We start from the raw sequence: 15,825 nt of genomic DNA on the forward strand, positions 1-15,825 counted from the left end.
CAGAAAAGTAAAGAAAAAAAAAGCTTTTTTTTAAAGCACCAAATGATAATTCATTGTCTGCTTGTATCAATGTTTCCTTGTATATTCATCTGCTGAAATGCATCTTGAGTACCTTCAGGATCTGGCAAATATGAGTAAAGCTGCTATAAACATCTCTGTACAGTTTTTTGTGTGGACATAATCTCTCAGCTCCTTTGGGTAATTATCAAGGAAAGTGATTGCTGGATTGTATGGTACGAATGGGTTTAGCTCTGTAAGAAACTGCTAAAATGTCCTCCAATGAAGCGGTATTTCTTTCCATTCTCATAAGCAATGAATGAGTGTTCATGTTTCTCCACTTCCTCACTAGCATTTGGTGTTTGTAGTGTTTTGAAGTTTTGCCATTCTAAGAGGTATGCACTGGTATTTACAATTCATAATAACAAATGATATTGACCATATTTTCACAGGCTTGTTTGCCATCTGTATATCTTCTTGGGTGAGATGACTATTCAGATCCTTTTGGCCATTTGTTAATAGAGCATTTCATTTTTTTTTAGTGTTTAGTTCTTAGTTTTTTTTAACTGAAGTATGATTAACATACAATGTTATATTAGTTTCAAGTATACAACATGATTCAATAATTCTATCAGTGCTCATTGCATTAAGTGTAGTCACCATCTGTCACAAAACAATGTTGTTACAGTCACCTTGACTATATTCCATATTCCCTACTTTTCATCACCATGACTTGTTTATTCTGTAAGTGGAAGTTTGTACCTCATAATCCACTTTTTCTATATCACCCATTCTCCCCACCTACCTTCCCTCTGGCAACCGCCAGTTTGTTCTTGGTATTTAAGAGTCTTTTTGTCTCTTTTTTTCCTTATTTGTTCATTTTTTTCTTAAATGCCACACATGAGTGAAATCATGTGGTATTTATTTTTGACTGGCTTATTTCACTTAGAATTATACCTTCTAGGCCCATCGATGTTGTTGCAAATGGCAAGATCTCATTCTTTTCTTTGGCTGAGTAGTATCCCATCACAGTCACTCTCTCTCTCTCTCTCTCTCTCACACACACACACACACACACACACACAAATATCCATTCATCTATGGATGGACACTTGGATGGACACTTCCATATCTTGGCTATTAATAAATAATGCTGTAATAAACATATGGGTGCATATATATTTTTTTGAATTAGTGTTTTTGTTTTCTTAGGGTAAAAGCTCAGTAGTGGAATTATTAGATCATATGGTATTTCTATTTTTAATTTTTTGAGGGAACTCTATACTGTTTTCCACAGTGGCTGTATCTATTTGCATTCCCACCAACAGTGCATGAGGGTTCCTTTTTCTCCACATCCTCACTAATACTTGATATTTCTTGTCTTTTTGATTCTATTATGACAGGTGTTAAATGATATCTCATTGTGGTTTCAATATGCATGTCCCTGATGATGAATGATGTTGAGCATATTTTCATGTATCTGTTCTCCATCTCTATGTCTTCTTTGGAAAATGTCTAAAAAAAATAAAATGAAAAAGGTCTATTTTTATTTGGGTTTTTTTTTTGGTGTTTAGTTGTGAAAGTTCTTTATATATTTTGGATATTAACCTTTTATCAGATAATCAATTGCAAATATCTTCTCCCATTCAGTAGGTTACCTTTTCATTCTGTTTTCTTTGCTGTGCAAAAGACTTTTATTATGGTATAGTCTTAGTAGTTACTTTTGCTTTTATTACCCTTGCATGAGGTGATATGTCTAGAAAATGTTTCTATGGATGATGTCAAAGAAATTACTGCCTATGTGTTCTTCTAGGAGTTTTATGGTGTCAGGTCTCACATTTAGGTTTTTAATCCATTTTGAGTTTATTTTTGTATATGGTGTAAAAATCCTGGCCCAGTTTCATTCCTTTCCATGTAGCTGTATAGTTTTCCCAGAACCATTTATTAAAGATACTGTTTTATCTTCATTGTATATTCTTGTCTTCTTTGTCATAGGTTAAGTGACCACATAAGTGTGGGTTTATTTCAGGGATCTCTATTCTGTTCCAATCATCTATGTGTCTATTTTTGTGTCAGTACTATATTGTTTTGATTATTATAGCTTTGTAGTATATCTTAAAATTTGGAATTGTGATACCAACAGCTTTGTTCTTTCTCAAAATTGCTTTGGCTACATGGGGTCTTTTGTGATTCTATACAAATTGTTCTAGTTCTGTTAAAATGCAATTTGTGTGTTGATAGGGATTGCACTAAATCCGTAGATTGCTTTGGGTATATGGACATTTAACAATATTAGTTCTTCCAATCCATGAGCTTGGAATATCTTTACATTTTCTTGTGCCATCTTCAACTTAGTAGTGTTTTATGGTTTTCAGAGTTTGGACTTTCACTTCTGTGGTTAATTTTATTTCTAGGTATTTTATTCTTTTTGGTATAATTGTAAATGATTGTTTTCTTAATTTCTCTTTATACTACTTTGTTACTTTATACAATTTATACTACTTTATACTACTTAATGTATAGAAATGCAACACATTTCTGTATATTAATTTTGTATCCTGTGACTTTACTGAATTCATTTATCAGTTCTAGGTTTTTGGGGAGTTTGGGGATTTGGTATATATAGAATCATGTTACCTATAGGTAGTAAAAGGTTCACTTCTTCTTTACCAATATGGATATCTTTTCTTTTTCTTGTCTTATTGCTTCATCTAGGACTTCCAATACTATATTAAGTGAAAGTGGTGAGAGTGGACATGCTTGTCTTGTTCCTGATCTTAAGGGATAAGCTCTCAGTTTTTTACCACTATGATGTTAACTGTGGATTTTTCATGTATAGCATTTGTTATGTTGAGGTATGTTCCCTCTAAATCTACTTTGCTGAGGATTTTTATCATAAATGAATATTGTACTTTATCAAATGCTTTTTTCTCCACCTATGAGACAATATACGTTTTTCATCCTTTCTCTTGTTAATGTGATTATCACATTGATTAATTTGCAAATATTGAAGCACCCTTGTATCTGTGGAATAAACCCTATTCGTTTGTGGTATAGGAGTTCGGTTTGCCAGTATTTTGTTAAGGATTTTTTCATCAATGTTCTTCAGAGATATTGGCCTATAGTATCATTGTTGTTTATAGTGTACTTATCTGGTTTTGATATTGGGATAATGCTGGCCTCATAGAATGGGTTTGGAAGCTTTCCTTATTATCTTTTAGAATAGTTTGAGAAAAGCAGGTATTAATTCTTAAAATGTTTGGTAGAATTCACCTGTGAAGCCATCTAGTCCTAGACTTTTGTTTGTGGGAATTTTTTTTTTTTTTGGATCACTGATTCAATTTCATTTCTAATAATTGTTCTGTTCAAAGTTTCTATTTCTTCCTGATTCAGTTTTAGGAGCTCATATATTTTTAGGAATTCATTCATATCTTCTAGCTTGTCCAGTTTATCAAGCAATTTTGCATAATAGTCTCATAATTCTTGGTATTTCTGTGTGTCAGTTGTTATTTCTCTTCCTTCATTTCTGATTTTGAGTTCTCCTTTTTATATTGATGAGTCTGGCTAACAATTTATCAATTTTATCTTTTCAAAGATCTGTTCTCTCTCTGTCTCTGTCTCTCTAGTTTTTATTTCTGCTCTTATCTTTATTTCCTTCCTTCTACTGCCTTTGGGCTTTGTTTGTTATTCTTTTTCTACATCCTTTGTGTCTAAGTTGTTTCAGATTTTTCTACCTTCTTGAGGTAGTCCTGTATTGCTATAAACTTCCCTGTTAGAGCCGCTTTTGGTGCATCCCAAAGATTTTGGATATTATGTGTTCATTTTCATTTGTCTCCATGTCTTTTTTTTAGTAAATTATTATTAACTAATAATATCTCCATGTGTGTTTACATGTGAAATTAGCTATTTTGTCTTCTTTGGCATTCCATTCAGACATCTGATTAAAATAAGGCATCACAGTGATTAAAATTACAAATATGATTCACTTTGAACTTTTTGTCTTGTTTTATGGCCAAGGATTGTGTGCTTACACAAACAGTAGGGTGGTCAAACCTGCAAATTAAAAGCCAATTAGGTGGAGAGAAAAAATGAAGGAGAAAAAAAAAGCCTCTAGTTGTCTATTCACTATCAGGATTTCCAAAATAATATATGGATAATTGATTTATTCCCTATTTCCATGGCAACCAAGTAGTTTTAATAATACCAAAAATACCTGTGCTTTGCCTTACCTTATCTCATCAGGTTGACTTGCAGTCTGTAGGCCTACCATATTCATTTGCATGTAGCAAGGTGACAGCCACCTTAAACCCTCCTTTGACAACTCAATGAGCACATTCTCTTCTATCCATAACTGCATCTTGAGATGATCACTCAACCCAAATCACATCACTGAGGGACAAGAAGCCTCCATTCCATTCAAAAACCTCTATATGTGTTACTGGGAAAGTAAATTCTTCCACTTACTCGCCTGTGGTGAAGCTTTCAGGTACACAAAGTTTGCTTAAAACTGACAGTAAGAAAGTCAAAACCAGGCTGGGAGACATCACCTGAGCCCCAAATGCAGCTGTGCCTAATGATTAGGAATGTATTCCTACTCTTTACCTATGAGCGCACTCCTAATCTTTTAGTACATGTGTCAACACTTTCCTTTCCTTGTAAGCCAAGGTGAATCAGACTTCCTGTCCCTAACAATTCGAAGTCCTAACTTCAAGAATCCTCTACTTTCCTTCAAAACATTTGTTAGAGTGTATTTTTATTATTTTTTTGATGCCAGCTTTTTTTCCTAGGCTGTAGTCTCTGCGCAAGCAGCAGCATCTTATATATCCATATGCATCTCAATGCCTAGAATAGTTCTAACCCTTAATATTGAATAACTGAAAAAACAATTCAGGCCAACCATTTTCTTAAAAAGTTAAGAAGAATAAGAAGTTTTCCAAAAAGCTTAAGAAGTTAACATTATGGGGCTACTTTTATATGTGTGAGAGAGATCTGTTGTTTCAAGATGATAATATATGCTGAAATCCTTAAATTTACAGAGTGGTCATCTACAGAGTTAAAGATTGCCCATGAGCTCTATTTTGAATGATACAAAGGGCCTCCTTCTTCCTGTATGAACTTGAGTAAACTATTTTTCTAAGCCTCACTTTGCTCACCAGTGAAAGGTGTTCAACTCAAGGCAGACACCTGTAGGTAGCAGCCTCTTGGTAAGCCGAATTACTATTAGTACAAATGAACTTACCAGATAGCCAGAGGAGAAAAGGGGATATATATACTCAGTTGAAAACAAAGCACTTGAGTGGACAAAAGCAAAGGCCAAGGGCTGCATAACACTGACATTTTTATTAGAATTCATTTGTAACAAATGGAACTTGTGTCAGCAAAGAACTGATTTTCATACAGACTTCTTTCGCCACCAATGTAACGAAGTAAGAAAATAAAAAGCACGCCTTTCATTCTGTAAAACATTTACGCGTACTACTAATTAGAGGTAATTGTATTTTTTAACAAGCCATTTTACAAGTTATTTTTTTTTTAATTTTTCAGTCTATGCATCCAAAACAAGAGCAAAGAACACAACTGTTATTATCTTTGTAAAGACACTCCAAGCTTGAATGGCAAAGCCACATACAGATGGATAGGATGGATCTGTAGCCTTCTGATCTCTGCTGGAGTATCAGGGCACCCATAAACCCCAAGGAAATCAAAGCCCATAAAGGAAAAAGAAAAGGGAATTAAAAATAAAAAGGAGGGACTAAAACAAGGCAAACCCAAAAATAAACAGGAAAGAAAAAAATCTCTACGTTACTGAAGAATTTTTTCCCTTCCTGCATCGATGTTGTGTTATTTACATACACACAAATGAATTTCTGAAGCAGTTTCTTACAGATGGGTTCAAGTAATAACATTATTGGGTGTAGAATCAATAGGGCAGTGCATAGTACAAAGGTATAGAAAGTGCAAAGTTCCCTAGAGGCCCTTCCCTCCCCTGGCTGTCCTCGCCGTTGTCTAACCATGCAAATCATTTTTAAAAAAGAGCTAAAATAAAGTTCTGTACAAATCACTTTTTATATATTTTGATTTTTTTTACCATTGTAACTAATTACAAAATTATACATAACTACACGTACATAGGTAAATAATAGCACCGTACTGGTTATGATGATGAAAATAATTGGAAACTTGAAAGTTTATGGTTATGGTAGATAAAGATGTTTACCTGGGAAAATCAAACTAGAATGGTTGCACAGAGTGGAATGCACATCAATGACAGTAAGGGAGTTAGTTCTCTGAACAGCGCCTAAACAGTAAGATACCTAGTCTCCGCCTTGTTTGTATGGTATGCATCCCATTGATTTTCTTCTTGTGATTATTCTCCTCTTTCCCTTTGCCAAATGGACAGTTTTTACTTCAGGGAGAGAAACTGCTCACTGGCCAGTTGTCTTTGTGCATTAGACACCATCATATTCTACATGTCTAACATGGCATGTCTGCAAGTCTGTCTGACCCCCTTTGTTTCACTAAATGAAAATCACAGCACTCAGTAATCTGGCACTTGGATAAATTTCCAAAAGATACAAAGTAAAAGAAAACAACAGATCCACATAGTGCACATTCTTCTCTGGTTCTGATGTAGGTTAGAGAGTCTCATTCTGAGGTAGCCTTCTAGATACTTTTTTTTTTTTTTTAGTATTATTTTTTTTCTTTTTTTTTCTTTCTTTTTTTTTCCTTTTTTTTTTCTTTTTTATACAAAAGTGCTCAAATAAGATGCTTGCAAGTGTTTGGTCTCTTGGATTTCATTCTACTAGTAATGGTAAAATGTGGAAAACAAAAATCTTTGTATGCTGAACACCAATGAAGTTAAAATTAAACCAAAATATTCTATCTATACCAAAACTCTTTAGGAGTTCCTTGGATATTTTGAGGGTTCTTTAAAATCATATAAGATACGGCAAACTCATGCCATTATACATGGCTTACTATAGCAATTTTGTTGGAAAATTTGGAATTATATTGGAAAATAAACAGTTGCTCAATTTCCCCTTTTAGAAAAATCCTAATGGACTAGTGAGTATATTCCAAAGTTGACAATGATATTTATCACTAAAATAAGTTTGGTGTAGTTACTGAATGTTACAGAATAGATTTGGAAAGGATTCTAAATAAAACAAGTAGCTTTTCCTGATGTTGGCAATCATGAAAGGAAGGGCCCTGATTATCCAAGTGCTTTGGGCTGGTAAAATCACTAACATCCCCGACTTAGTTGAAAACTAGGAATGCATATTATTCAAAGAGTTTTTGTACATGTGGTAAACAGATAATGCTTTAATTGGAAGAGTAACATATATGAACAACTAATGAAAATAACCAAAAGCTAAAAAGAAATGCTATTAAAATAGGCATCAATTATAAGGCACTCTAAATGCATAACTAAAACCAAAAGGAAAAGTACAGCACTTGCCAGGAGTGCTGTATGCCACAAAATGTTTCTGACTGAACAGAGTAACATGAGTTTGGCTTTGCCCCTGTTACATATCATAAATGCAAGTTTCATAGCACATACTATAGACAATATACGATTGAATACATTGTTTTTAAACAACTTGATAGCTGATATATTACAACATTCTCCCCTCCTAAAGGGATATGCACTGACCTTTCCCACATGCACACCTCTTAGATAGTTAATTTTTTTATTGCACTAAAGTGTTAGAAATATTGAACTTTGTTGGAAGCCTGGCTAACAAAGGATATCTGAATATGAGTAGGTGGGTGGGGGGAGACTGGGTAGGAAATTAGGGGGTGAGGTTTGACAATCACTGATGTGCATTCCTCATTTCCCTTAAAATTAAAACTTTATGATATTAAGAAATACCCATATGTCATAAAATTAATAACAAATTGAAAAAGATGTTTATAATAGCTTTTCTACCTAAAAAAAGACCCAAAAAAACAAAAACAAAAACAAAACAAAAAACAAAACAAAATCATGGAAGAACTGAATGACAGCTATATCTATCTTTTTGTGTGGACACACTGTCTATATATACATAGACACCCCTGTAAAATATGGATATATATGTATATATGTTAGCAGCAACTTTATACTTTGCGCCTCCCTGTTGATTCCAAAAATAAAACAAAACAAAATGAACTTCTCTTTTACTGTTTGAAGAGAACGGGTACTTTCTCACCAACCAAAACTGAACAGAAGTGTAAAAGTAATCTGACAAGACCAATACTGTAGATTAAGAATATTGCACAAAAATGTGCAAATGTTCAAATTATTTGATTATTTCTACAGCAAGATATTACAGATAACAGTTCTACAGCTTAAAAAAAACCTACAATTTGGAAATAAAAAATGAAGAGTTATGTATCTTTTTTTAAAATTCACTTTATCGAATGATACATTTTGTTAAAAAAAAGTTTACACAGTTAAAAATGAAGCACAGGTCAGCAGTATCTTTACAATACTAAAAAACTAAATCAAAGACTTTCTTTTTAAACATTTCCCCCCATTCCCCCTGAAATGTTATTATGAGCAGTATGGTGGGAAGGGGCGATGTCGCAGCAGAGTCCATTTTATCCTATGAGAAGCCACACCAGCAAACATCTTGCACTGAACTGCAGGACTCTGGCAATTTCTCCTCACACCTAACAAGCAATCCTGAACAAGATGGTGGTTCTTTGCTGTGATTTCTTCTTCCCTTTATTTTGAATCCTTGAGGTATCTGTAAATAAAATCCTTCAGATGCCTCATCAGTCAGGATTCTCTTTATTATTTTTCAGGTTAGATTATTAAACTGTGAATTCTTGGTCCACCCAGAAGAGTTTGTTTTTATTTTGTTTTGTTTGTAATAGTCCCACTAAGTGGTAGTTAGCTAGAAGTTAAGAAGGACTTCTCGAGTGCCCTGTATGGCTCAGAAGAGACTCCGTGGATACTGAAGGGCCTGCAGTAAGAACCCAAAGGGGGTCAGGGGTTTCTACGTTGCATAGTGATCAAAGCTGCCCAGGTACTCCAGTGCGGCTCGGTAGCAGAACTGGTACTGGTCCTGCAGGAGACCAAGCATGGGAAGAAACAGGACAAGTGGCTGTGAGTACATTTTAATAGAAAGATGAAAATCAAATTCCAAAACCAGTTACAACTGGATGGGGGCAAAATCACTACTCTCATCAATTAATTCAATCCAATGATCGATCCGTTTTAGCGAGCAAAGAATGATCAGCCTCATGGGGTGTCTGTTCACTTCACCAATCAGTTTGACTAAAATAGTCTCCTTATTCCTAAGTTGTAATGGCTAGAGTGAATATTATCTTCCAGACAGTGTGAGCATTTCTCCAAGCAGTACCAAACAATTACCAATACCGAACATGTGAACATATCACTGCTGTCTTTTACAACTATCTGCTTATTTGTGATAACTTATTCTCAGCTTGCAATATTAAAGAGAGGCTAATTCAGACACACATTGTCCTGAGAAAAACCTGGATCTTCTGGGCTATTGAAAAAATAATTTGAATAAAAAAAAAATCGTATCAGATAGTAGACCTTAGTACCTGCAATCAGAATTACCCACCATCATTTCTGATGTTATTATTTAAGTAAGGGTGAGGAATAGTAGATACATAAAGCCATTTACAGAGGGCTCTGGAGTTTCAAGCTTTTCATCCCCTGAAAGTGGCATCAAGACTGGCTGCCTATATCAAAAAACGCCCGTGTCATTTGGCCTAATTCATTGTGATTGCTGGTTATCTGTTCTAGAACGGCCTACATTAAAATAAAGTAACTTGAAACATGTCCTTTTTCAGACAGGAAAGAACATTGTCATATTGGAATAAGTTGGGGCATTGTTGGAGAGAGAAAAAGTAGAATTTTTGCCGTAAAAGAAAGTTATTTTCAGTAGCCAATGGGGCTGAAAGTAGATAGTTTCTATTTTGCTTAAATGTGCATTTTTTTATAATAAAAATGGTAATGCAAAATAAATGGAATTTGCTTCCCTATGTTGTCACAGTAAGTTGCTTGGCTAAATGTTAAAGGGTTTTTAAACGTCCAATTTCCCTCTGCTACCCTCAGCACCCATTAAGTTTGTCAGGCCGACATCATGCTTTGGGCAGTGCAAGCCAAATGCTTGTACTATTTTGAAATCACAATTCGGAAGATATTGTGGGTAATGAATTTAGGAATACATATAAATTGTATAATTTGGCGGCCTTTTGAGGAGCAGAAACACTCACTCATTAGAAATGAACAGTCAGTATGCCAGACTGGCTATATCACAAACTCATATTATTCTAAAAAAAATAAGAATTTCATTATCAGTTATTAGGAGAGAATATGGGGTATTAATGTCTCTAGGGCCTTTCCAGGATCCAAATATATAAAATGGCATACACAGAGGGGAAAGAATGAGGTTCAAAAGTACTAAACAACTGGATTTTTCCTACAATATTTTCCTGTATCTTGTTCTGTTGTCAAGTCTCTGGATTCTATGAGGTCCTGGCTAATAAAACCTATTATTTGGTTCTTGAGATGTGACAAACTCATGGAGATTTTTCTCACCTCTGTCTGTACCATGGCTGGTCGTTGTGTTCTTAACATTTTGACAGTCTGGAAGATATCTACAACTCCTTCATATCTCATTCTTTCCAAAACAATGCTTAGTGTTATGAAGACTCCAGTTCTTCCGACGCCCGCACTGTCATAATAACAAAGACAGCGTTACTGGATGCGACACTCAGAGTCTTCACCACGTTTGCTTGGAAGCAGACATATGTGCACCTGTTTCCATATGACATCAGGTTCTTCCACAGCAATGTTCAGGAAAATGTGGTGTTGCATTAAAAATGACTACTCTTAGGAAAATGTGTCATGGTAAAATGTGAGAATGAATGTAGAGTAATTAAGTCCTACTAACACAATGACTTTTCAAGTGGGATTTGGTAAGATGCAGGAAACATAAATATGGGAAATAAATAGATGCAGGGAATGGTAAGTCAAATATAGGTTAATACTCTTCATGCAGATCCTGAAATTGTAAACCTTGCCTGCTTAATATTTTTAAAGTGTGAAATAATTTTGATAAGGTAAGGTAGATTTCAATTTTATTTATTTCCTGTAGTCACTTACAATCTATGCAGGATGTTTCATCATTTAGACATGTCAATAAATAAGAAGGCTTATAGACTCTTCAAATTTAGACATTAGTTTTGATTTGAGAAAACAGATTCTGTTATGGGATTTTTGATACAGGATTCTTATTTATTCTTTAGAAGGGTTGGTGAATGTCTTATATGTACATATTGTGTAAATGTATATATATTTGTTCTCTCTGCTGAAAATTAAGACTTTAACAGATTCTCAAAGGGGTCTTACCTTAAAAAAAATGAGCTATATGTTTATCTACTAGTTTTAGATGTTCAGGAGCTAAAACACCAGGATTCTTTCTACCACATTAGCAATGTTTTGACTTTGTTTTCTTTATTGTTTTAAGATAATTCCAGAATGTTCACTGCAGCTAGAGAAGAAAATTAATTCATAGCTTTTGTGCTCTTAAAAAGTAGGAAAGCATCTGGAGGTTTAGGTAATGAGGAGAAGAGTGAATAATCTGAAAAATCCCTACATTTTTGGATCCTAATTAAACGGCATGTGTAACGCTTGGGTACAGGCTGTAGAAAATGGATGGATTCATTTACTTGGGGATGTAGCTGACAGGCATATATAAATAGTGGGTCCCTTTATAAACTGGGTTTTCTAAAGATCCCAAACAGAAATGTTAAGTGCAGCTTTAAAATCCATGGGCAGTCTATACTAAGTGGCTGAAGATGTCCAGGAGTAGTCAAGGTTCTCTGTTAAGAGAGTAGATGACCTTGAAGGTCCCGTTCAACCTTGAAAGTCTCTCTTACTCCTGAGAGGCTGTGATTTATGATCTTTTTTTTTCCCCCTGAATGGTCCAGGTATTCCAGAGTCTATTTAACCTTGATTTGATTGCTCAAATGTATCAAAATATAGGATTTCTGGATTTCTACTAGGTGCTTTCAAGAAAATAACAGACAGTAGCCTTACAACTTCTGAATTTATTGACTTCAGAATGCTAGTTTAATAACTTGTAAATGAGGTGAATAGTATTTTAAGGATATTCCCAGATAAGGTAAAATATCTAGAAGTCATATATATATGTGTGTATATATATACATATGTGTGTGTGTGTGTGTGTGTGTGTGTGTGTGTGTGTATAAACAGGTCATAGGTAAACTCCTTATACTAAAGAAGTATTTAAATCATTTTGTGATGGTAAAAGCAATGGGAAGTAAACACATTTATACACTTAACTTTATGGCAATGTCTAAAGTTAAAAACATATATTAAATATATCCTTTTTTATAGTTTATACTAGAAAAGTTTGAATTAGCATTTGGGCAACTTATGTAGAAAGTTAAGGGGAATACTCAGGTAATTTAACTCCAATCTATACCATCCATTGTGTCTGAATATTGGAGTATATATGTTATTCCCTACACGCTCTTTGGTTGTCTAGAACAAAGGATTTTGGATAACTGAACACAAAGCTAATGTGAATAACTAAGATCCACTACTCATAGAATATGCCATGTCTGGGGAACATGATGTGCTAGAAAGAATCTCAGAGATGAGCTGAGAAAATTGAGATCAAGAGAAATCACCCTACAGTCACAAAGCTAAATGATGACAGAAGTGAGGCTAGAACTCAGGTATCTTAAAGCCTAAATTGAATATTTCTCCTATTTTGAGATCTTGTCTTCCATATCACTAAAAATCATAGTTTGGCATCTATGTCTTTCTTTTATTTTCCGTTTTTTACCCTTCCTTTCCCCCTTCCTTTTCCTGTCTGTTCCCCCTTCCCTTCCCTTTCATTTTTTCAAGCAAAATAAATTTTTAAAGTAAATTCCCTTAAGATTTCGACCATAAAGGGATTAGAAATTGAGACTTCAAATTGATAGAATCTGAAAATATGTTAGTTTAAATAAAATCAGGTGAATTCCTTTTGTTGGAGGGTTTCTCCATAACAACTTCCAAAAGCACTAAATTTATGGTGAGTGTCCTTTCTGAACCGTTTACTTGCTATTTCTATTAACTTCAATGACTTGAATTATAAAATGCCATGGAAACTACTGAAAATAATTAACTTGAAGGTGCTTCATTTTCTGATATAGCAACAATTTTCAAGCAAATTGCAATTTTAACTGAGGTACCATTCTAATCATTTACTGACTGGCAAGAATTAGTATTATCATTAAGGCTTGATAACTATGGGTTTCCTAAAAAGACAAACACAGGAGATAGAGAAGAATAGTTATCAGTGTAATGCTATGGAAGTAGAATAAGTAAGAAATAATTAACTGAACAAATTATCATGAGGGGATATGCCAACAATTCCTGCTAAGGTAAACTAGGTAAGGGAAAAAATGCAGTTCGGTCTTTGTTAAAAGATGTAAAATTTGGGGATAAAAATCTTATCTCTTGTTATTTTCATTTATTTTTGAAAAGAGAGAAATGAGACTTGCTTTAGATTTTACAATATATGTCTGAGAATAAAGTATCAATTATACTGATTCACTACAATAAGCTTGTAGTGACAATGAATAGAAAGCAATGCACATTTTCAAAGTTACTATCACATTCATCACAAATGGAAACTCATCATTCTTGATAGTTAACTCACCTGCAATGGACTGAAATGGGCCCATCTTGGCCAAACTGCTCTTTTGTTTTATGTACTTGGCCAATGAAGTCAATAAATCCTTCTCCAGACTTTGGCACTCCTTGCTCTGGCCAGTCAGTGAACTGGAACTGCCTCACTGTTCGGGACTGTCCGTCCTATACAAAGAAAGCCACATACCCAGCCACAGAGGAGGATACCAGGAAGATCCAGCCAGTGTACAGACCACAGCAGCAGGAATATTTTTTTTTTCCAAAAAGAATAATAAAAAAAAAAGAGGTGTGGGGGGTGTTAGAAACATGTTTAACTAGAAATTTAGTCACATGTGTGTCTTATCTGTTATTAACACTGTCTATATTCACATATATTTAAATTGCAAATTCAGTCTGGCGATGCCCAAGTAAAAACCTGGGTTCTTGTAAAAAGCCATCTAGTTCCCATATTAGTAAATGCTTCCATGATCCAAAATTTGCCTTCAAAACCAAAGTGGAACATATATACTCTATTTTAAAAATTTCAGGAGCCAATAACTTAATATTGAAAGGAGCAACTAGGCATGTCATCCAGACCAGAGATTTTGCTATTGTCACAATAACTTCCCGTCTGCTGTGCTTGCTTATATCTACCATTGTCAAATGACAAATAGTGACACTAAAAGGATCTGACACCAACTGGGTAGCTGTTAATCTCGATGCCCCACATGTCTCAGAGGCATACAATTTCTAGCCATGGTAGTGTATATAGCATGTGTTATGCAACTATGCTGTTGGGTGGGAAGGAAGTAAGGGGTCCCTCAAGGAGATAAAAGAGATTATTATCAAATAAACACTCTATTCTGAAAAAGCACTCTTCTGGCTGACCACAGGAATTAGGCACTGTGGGGAGTTTAACAGACAGACCAATGGAAAGAAAACAAGCTGGATATGAGAGGAATCTTTAAAGTGATTAGGCAAAACTACTCTGACTCATGAAGTATAAATGATTTGAGAAAGATCTACTAATGTGCCTCTGATTCCTTCTAGAACAGTGTTTTCAGAAGCACAAGAAAAGCAGAAGGGACCCTCTCTTTAATTGGAGGAATAAGAATAATGGCCATAAACTTTCTTCGCTGAATCCGCTGAGAGGGAGAGGGTCCAAATTCCATGCTTGGAAAGACTGATCCTATTTGAAGAGGCACTGCTCCCAGTTAAGTCTTCAACTTGTTCCTTCTTTCCATTTTTGTAACATCTCTTTTCCCTTTAAAAGCCTTTGGATATGGGTATGCATGTTCCCAAGATTCTGGTTAAGTAGACAGAGACCCAATCTTTCCCATTCAGTCAGACTGAGAGGAGGGGATGGCTTAGCTTGAGATGGGCATACATAACTTGTGTCTTGTGTTTTCTACAGGAAAAGGGCATATTCCTGACTGTCATCATTTGATAAAACAGGAAGATCACATTAACTTTGTGGGAACACTGAGGAATATGCAAATAACTGCTTGGCCCCATAACTAACTTATAGATGGTAACCTGGAAGCATGATTTACTTCCCTCTGTTTCTGGAAAAGGTTTGGAAAGCACAGGAAGGAAGCCAAAGGCTAGGTAATGCAGATTTGTCCTCCTCTGAATATCCTGGGGATTTCATTTCTGACTACAGTTGCTTTTAGCAGCAAGAAGAGGTCATGTGCACAAACCCTTACTATTTGGAGGAGAGACCAGCTGACTCCATTTAAAGGTTACCTGTTTAACAATACTGTCTTCCAAGTGCCAACTCACTCTCTAAACTGCTAAGTTCAGATTAGAAACACACTAGGAGCACAAACATCAAATGCTATGGCAGCGAAGAAAATTATAAAATCACAGGGAGCCTTTTAAAAAAATAATTTGAACAAGTTCTTCAATATTTCTTTTTCTTTTTGTGATCAGACTTAATTTGGGCAAGTGAGGAGTAGTAAAGAAATTGTGTCTGTTATTTGCAGGGCCTAACCCCCAGTCTTTACCATCAGAAATGGTTGGTGAATTTTCTTGGAATGTACTTAAGGTTTTCACTCACATATCTATCTTCAAATTATGAAAGGGCAACTGTGTGTATGTATGTATGTATGTATAACCAAAGCATGCTTACTTGGGCAACTTAAAAAAACTCAACCTAC

The 15,825-nt window shown here is 34.9% G+C and overlaps 1 protein-coding gene across 34 annotated transcripts in view; it reads right to left on the minus strand.

Annotated features, from left to right (window-relative positions):
* Window positions 1–5,318: 5,318 nt before the first annotated feature.
* The window catches only part of PTPRD (protein tyrosine phosphatase receptor type D), a 1,374,111-nt gene continuing 1,363,604 nt past the window's right edge, over window positions 5,319–15,825 (minus strand). For all 34 annotated transcript variants that reach the window (XM_053907924.1, XM_053907923.1, XM_053907918.1 and 31 more), the window contains 3 exons: window positions 13,698–13,852; window positions 10,559–10,694; window positions 5,319–9,050 (listed from right to left, as the gene is read on the minus strand). In XM_053907924.1, the coding sequence (XP_053763899.1) occupies window positions 8,982–9,050; window positions 10,559–10,694; window positions 13,698–13,852 (360 nt within the window). In that variant the 3' untranslated portion in view covers window positions 5,319–8,981. The remainder of the gene's footprint in view (window positions 9,051–10,558; window positions 10,695–13,697; window positions 13,853–15,825) is intronic.

The sequence above is a fragment of the Panthera pardus genome, unplaced genomic scaffold (genome assembly GCF_024362965.1).
Source record: "Panthera pardus isolate Hobbes unplaced genomic scaffold, ASM2436296v1 HiC_scaffold_20, whole genome shotgun sequence".
Lineage (NCBI taxonomy): Eukaryota > Metazoa > Chordata > Mammalia > Carnivora > Felidae > Panthera > Panthera pardus.